The sequence below is a fragment of the Egretta garzetta genome, unplaced genomic scaffold (assembly GCF_000687185.1).
Source record: "Egretta garzetta isolate BGI_Z169 unplaced genomic scaffold, ASM68718v1 scaffold33, whole genome shotgun sequence".
Taxonomy (NCBI): Eukaryota; Metazoa; Chordata; class Aves; order Pelecaniformes; family Ardeidae; genus Egretta; species Egretta garzetta.
In genome coordinates this window covers 1,405,190-1,411,447 of record NW_009259250.1, presented here as the reverse complement: position 1 = coordinate 1,411,447, position 6,258 = coordinate 1,405,190, and the positions used below count along the sequence as shown (strand labels likewise).

Below are 6,258 nucleotides of genomic sequence, written 5' to 3'. Positions count from 1 at the left end.
TTAGAAGGATACAGCCATGTGGGATAGATGTGTCATTAACAGCTTCTTCCCATCTTGTATTCACTCCACTTTCCTAACGACAGTATAAGTGACCTTTAGAATCTTGAAACAATGCCTGTCATAATCAAAGGCTTATTATCGGGGCATCATCATTCCCCTGCTACCCTAAAATGCAAAACACCTGATCATACTTGTGAGTGAAATACAGCAGAGCACTTTTGTTATATATTCCAGGTTATAATTTTGAGATGGTCGTTAGAGAAGACTGATTTCCAGTTAATTTTAACTGCAAGTGTTACATATGCACACAAATCCAGCCATAATATATAGACATATACATGTGACCATTGAGACACAAGCATGTTACCAAAAGGTTATTTTTTTCTTAAATACAGTACATATTTTAAGGACAGCAGGTCTAAGTAGAAGAGTTCACTCTTATTTTTCAGTTCATTCCAGTCATCAGTGTTTACCTAATAAGCATGCAGCAAACTGCATCGAGTGCACCTCAAATTCATCAATATATTCATTTATCCCCATCCTTTCAATTACTGGCAAGATCTTCACTTGCATCTCCTGTATCTGAGCTCTGTCCGTCTATTACATTTCGAGCTTTCCAGATCCTCACAGTCCGGTCACTGAAAACCAAAACAAAGTGGTATTAGAGGCGGGTAATTAAATTGGGGAGAGAGATGGGGGTGTGGGGTGGAAATGGGGAAGACAGGGAAGCCTTCTTAAAAGCTCGGATGTCTTACTCAGAAAGGCATTTTTGGCAAAACAATATTCCCTTAATGCATATGCGAGGCTCATTCCACCTCCAGGAGACCTCGCAATCCAACACATACAACAGTTAAGATTCCCTAGCCTTATCACAGCACTGGCTAGTACCTTTACCCATCTAGGCAAGTATAAAGATTAGATATCTAAGTAAAGTAAAATCCTACTCTGCTATTACTTATTTTTTAAAAATGGCAATAGGCTGACATCAGAGAAGCGCTTCCATCATGTAACTATTTGCAGCTCAGCAGACCAGAAGCAGCCCGTCCACTGCAGAATTAGAGACAGACTCAACAGGACAAGGCTAGTCCCTGCCATTAAAAAAGTGTGAAAAGTTATAACAGGTTAAATCAAACAGGACCCAAAAAGCGCCCTGTTTGCACAAGAAGTGTCAGTCTACTCTCTTTCAGAAAAGGTGAAAAAAAAAGTACAGAACCACAAGACAATACAAAGTCCTAAAATCCCCGCAAAAACCCAAACCCCTTTGCCAGGTGCTGGAAAGCATATACCAGCGAGCTGGTGTTCAGAAGCTGAGGAGAGGCAAGCTATAATTCCGTACTTTTGGTGACAATCACTATTTACATAATTTTAAAATGTGTATAAGTATCACATGGAATGTGTTACAAAACTCTGTTATCATAATTAAAAAGTAAAATAAAGAATTAGTCTTGTTAAATAGCAATTTATCCTGTGCAAGACAGGTAGAAGTTATGAATTTCTCATAAACATTGAGTTACGTGGCTAGCAAACACTGACTCTTGTATTCCTTATAAGCCCCTCAAAAAAAGCCAGGAGGCAGCAGTCAGGACAGACTTTATCACAGCATAGAGGTTTTCTGACTTGAGCCTTCACTTCGCCATAAATTGTCAGGATTAGCCCAAGTTCTGTAGACCTTCACCACAACATTACAAGTGCCAAAAGGCTGGGATTTTCTTTCACTATAGTAATAAAGGATAAATTTCAGGTGCATGCCTAAAGATTATTAATAAATTTACAAAGAGAGACATAAGCCTTGATGACTCTACCCCTATCTATTAATGCTTAAACATAACAATTTGCCACCGAACGTGGAAACTTGGCAACTTTGAAATCCCACTTCGATTCAGAAAGACCTGCTTTCGATTCAGAAGGCCAGAAGGTTCTCCGATTGGCACCAGAAGATAACGCGACAGCTTTCACAGCTCCTGTGCTCAGACTACGCTACTAAGCAGGCTCTGCTGCTGTCTCCCACACTTTCTCCAGAATGAGATATTTTTCTTGGTCAAGTCCGCTGAGGTTTCAGGTACTCAATTTGCTCACTGTTACTGAGGAAGCAAATATTCAAATCAAGGTGTTTAAAGGACACTAAGATAGCTTGCAAAGCTTCTGCTATACATCAGCACTTAAAAATCAAACCAACCAACCAAAACAGAACCACATACCAGGGTTTTCAGAAAAGTTCCCACAGGTCACGAATCAGTCCTAGCAGTAAATAGCCCGACTGTAGAGACAAGCTGGTAAAGTTCTCAGCTATTGCCAAATTCTCCGTGCCATCCTGTAGATCAGTGGTGTCCAAACTTTTTTGATCATGTATCTCTACCACTAAAAAATTTTTGAGTGCAAACCCCCATGTGTATTTATTAATTTATAAATTATATACGTGTACTACTGAAGTTCTAGTATTTTCTTCCCATGCCCCAATGGATCATGTTGCACATCCCCTGGGGTGCATGCACCCCACTTTGGAGATCACTGCAGTAGATTATTAGCATTTAGGGGCATGGACCAGGTCTTCCCATGCTTACTATGAAGTGACTTGCACAACTGAAGATCTCCTAAATGCATCTGCATGGACAGAATTCTAGCAGGAGCTATGGAAAAGAAAGATTCATGGAGAAGAAAAACTCACTCTGCTGCTGTGAAAATCTGGCTGGAGTTGGTGCAGATTGCATTTATAGGGCTGTCGTGTCCCTTCATCTCCCCAATGGGTGCGAAGGTGTCCACATTCCAGAGCTTGAGGATGCCTCCTCTGCAGCCACTGAGCAGAACCGGAGCACCAGGTACCAGGCCAAGAGCACACACCCAGTCTTTATGAGCATTAGGAACTTGCTGAAAAAGAGAAGGCAGGCAGGACTCACAGGGCTGCAAAAACTTCTAGAGGAACGCGCGCAGAAATGGAAAAATCCCAAGTTCTAAGCCTGATTCCTGTCCTGCAGTAGATTTGCTACATGACACTGGACGTATCCCAGCCCTGTGGTTTCTCCTCCTTTAGAGCAAGGAGCGTGCTATCTTCCACGAGGCTAATTCTATACCACGAGTTTCTTTCTCTTTGTGAAATAGCATTGCAAAACAAGAAGAAAATCCAATATGCACAACTGACATGACGTAGAACAGAAATTAATTTAGGACAATGGTAAATCTGTATACGTTCAAATGCATATTTGAATGCATATTTGAACATATGGTCTCTGTCTGTCTGTAAAACAGTTATAAAACACATACAAAGAAAATCTAAAATGCTGCTCAAAAATACACTTGGGAAACAAAAACTTTCTATATTTGCCTTTCTCCTTTCTTCTTGTCCCATTGTACATTATAAATTTATTTTGTGATGTACCACTTAACAAAAATACATTAATTCTTTATTGAGGAAGGATACTAGCATTTCACTGCTGATTCAGAAAGCAAAATGCTGCACAGACCAGCTGAGAACAACATCCATTTGATACCAACACAGGGGAAAATAGCCCAAGTTTGCTGTCTTTTAAGGGACTAAGAGCATCTCTTCTCCAGCTCAGTTAGGCAGCAAACCAAAGCAGTTCCTACCATTCTCATATTACGGAGTACATTCAGCTTTCTAAAATCATCTTGGCATTTTATCTATATTATATACTGCTATCACGGCACTGGTGGTCTGGTCCTGCAGCACTTCATGAAACCAGGGAGCAGGGAAGGGGGTGGTTGTTCTTATAAATCTTATTTTTGTTACAGAAGCGTTTTTGTGGCTTGGGTTGTATAGCACCAAGTGAAGTAGATAATGTCCGGATTCTTTTGAATAGCATGTTTGTTAAGTGCTTTTCATCAGTTATAGAGGACCAACCTTGTTTAACTCATGTATGCCAAACCAGGACCTCTGTTGAAATGTTGGCATTTATACTTTAAAGCAGCTCAGCTCTGTTTTCAGGGTGGGGATGGTTTTTTTTCCTCCTTCATCTAAAACAGTCAAGTGTACACACCAAGAGAAAGCTGCAACAATAGAAATTCTGACTGGATATGGGGGAGGAGGAGAAATTCATACAAGAGTAGTTTAAGGATTGCAACGGGTCACCCAGAGCAGCTATGCAATCTGTCGCCTCGGAGATTTTGAGAACTCAGCTGGGCAAGGCCTTGAGTAACCAGACCTAACTAAAGTTGGCCTTGCTTGGATCAGCAGGCCAGCTTTGCACTGTGTGGTCTCCAGTGGGTCCTTTCACCCTGAATTACCCCATGATTAGCAAAAGTAACATCATTCTTCATTCCCTAAAAAGACAGTGAATAAAAATTATTTGTATTATTTTGTCAAATGCTTTAGTCTCACCTCCTTGAAAAACACACAACATTTTATAGAAACAAAAAAGAAGGAATCGTGAGATCATTTTTATTAAGTTCTACTTTTAAAACCGACAAACAGGGGACCATGAAGTACAGAAATTATGAAATGCACATATACCAAAAGGAAAATAAGAAAAGGACTACAACTAGTCCACTGTTAATGTACTCCACCCCCTTCCTCTGTATTCTTTCTGATGTTAAATTAACTGCAATGGCAAAAATGCACATTGCATAATATTTTAATGACCTTAAAATGCAAGAGTGAAGACTCTTCTTACAACTTTAATAAAATAATTCTGAGAATGCAAAATCTTTCCTGTTCCTGCAGTCCTCCTGTTTTGGCTAACAAGCTGCTTAGCGCACTTCCCTAGACAGGCATATGAGGGTAGAAGTCCCAATCTGGCCAAGTAAAGATTTTCTGTAAGAAGCTGAATTTCTGAATCCATATTTTAACTGTGAAGTCTTAGTAGTGTTCTGAAAAGGAACTGGCAACCAATTGGACAATTTTGAGAGAAGGTCAAGAAAGATTGTTTATTTAGGGAATACTAAGTATGCCCATATAGAAATTTTCCTCTTAAGGTGACCAGTCCTTTATTCTCTCATGTCCCAAAACTTTAACTATTCATTTCCTTGCTGGCAGTCTGCACATTAAATGCACATAAAAGACATGCTCCTCCTCCCTCCAAAAGCTAAACTATTGGTATCTAACCAAACCTTTGCAAAACCAGCAGTATCTTCTGGCATTGTTTTTCTGCCTTCCTTTTCTCACACAGTCTCAACTTTAATTGTATCTCTACCTCAACAACCTCTCATTAGACCTAAAAGAACAGACTGACTTATAGCAAGTAGCCAAAAATAGAAGTTCATTGTAATTTGTCTGACATGGAGAACTTTGAAGTTTCCCTGGATTTGAGGTCCTTTTTGACCCCTCCCTCCCCCCTGCCTTTTTTTTTCCCAATAAAATCTTATAGCAAATATGTTGTAAGAGCAAACAGATTATTATGTGTGTGTCACACATTACATAACATATGCATTGTATAACAAGATGAATGGAGATCTAAGGAATAAGCTTTTTAGAAAAAAGACTGGACCAAGAGAGGTAAGTTATAGAATATCAAAAATACTCCGTAGTCTGTTCTAAAGCATTGTTTATCATTAATGAGTTCCCAGTCCAAAATTTACCAACTTGTCAATGACAAGGATGATATCCAATAGTTCCAGTCACAGACGAGGCAAGTGCTGCCTTCGTTCTGAAACAAAGAAACCAAATTCCGCATACTCAGAACTAAAAATAGAGGGCTAACCACTTCATCAGAATTTCTCAACGCTACATACACGGAAAAGAAAAGCAACTGCATTCCTAGTGTAAAGATCAAGTACATTATTGATTTCTCTCTTAGTCAGTGCTCTATGCCTTCCCTATTAAAAACTTCAGTATCTAAGTGAGTAGTCATTGCATGAGCCTGAACATTTACGCAGCCTGAAAACAGTTCTACAGCATGACTGTCACATGAGCCATGTGATTTTTTTCCATTACCTGAAGAAGGTCTTTTTGAGCCAGATCCCATTTCTTAATTCCATTATCTCTGGATCCACTGAAAAGGTTGTCTCCCATAATAGCAAGTGCTTCGATGCCATCATAATGAGGAGGTTCAAAATTGTGTGTAGGACTTACACTTCCAAGAGCCCCTTCAGTCACATCGAACATCTAAAATAAATAAACAAATAACCAAATATGTTAAGCAAAATTATCTGCCATCTAACCAGCTTGGAAGACACTGCAGTGAGTAACTTGAGGGGAAAAACTTGTAAAGTCTTACTACAGGCCGCTGTATCATGATGTATATTTGACAGAATTTATCTACCAGAACAACTCCTTTCTCCTCTTCTACCTCTTGCCTGAAGCAGGAA

General features: G+C 39.5%; 1 protein-coding gene across 4 annotated transcripts in view; it reads right to left on the bottom strand.

Moving 5' to 3' along the window:
- The window catches only part of KIF21A (kinesin family member 21A), a 60,590-nt gene continuing 54,332 nt past the window's right edge, over positions 1-6,258 (bottom strand). For 3 of the 4 annotated variants that reach the window (XM_035891681.1, XM_035891680.1, XM_035891682.1), the window contains 3 exons: positions 5,885-6,055; positions 2,666-2,865; positions 1-638 (listed from right to left, as the gene is read on the bottom strand). In XM_035891681.1, coding sequence (XP_035747574.1) covers positions 545-638; positions 2,666-2,865; positions 5,885-6,055 — 465 coding nt within the window. In that variant the 3' untranslated portion in view covers positions 1-544. Of the gene's footprint in view, positions 639-2,320; positions 2,359-2,665; positions 2,866-5,884; positions 6,056-6,258 lie in introns of those variants that run through there. The other variant, XM_035891679.1, reaches the window with a different exon arrangement.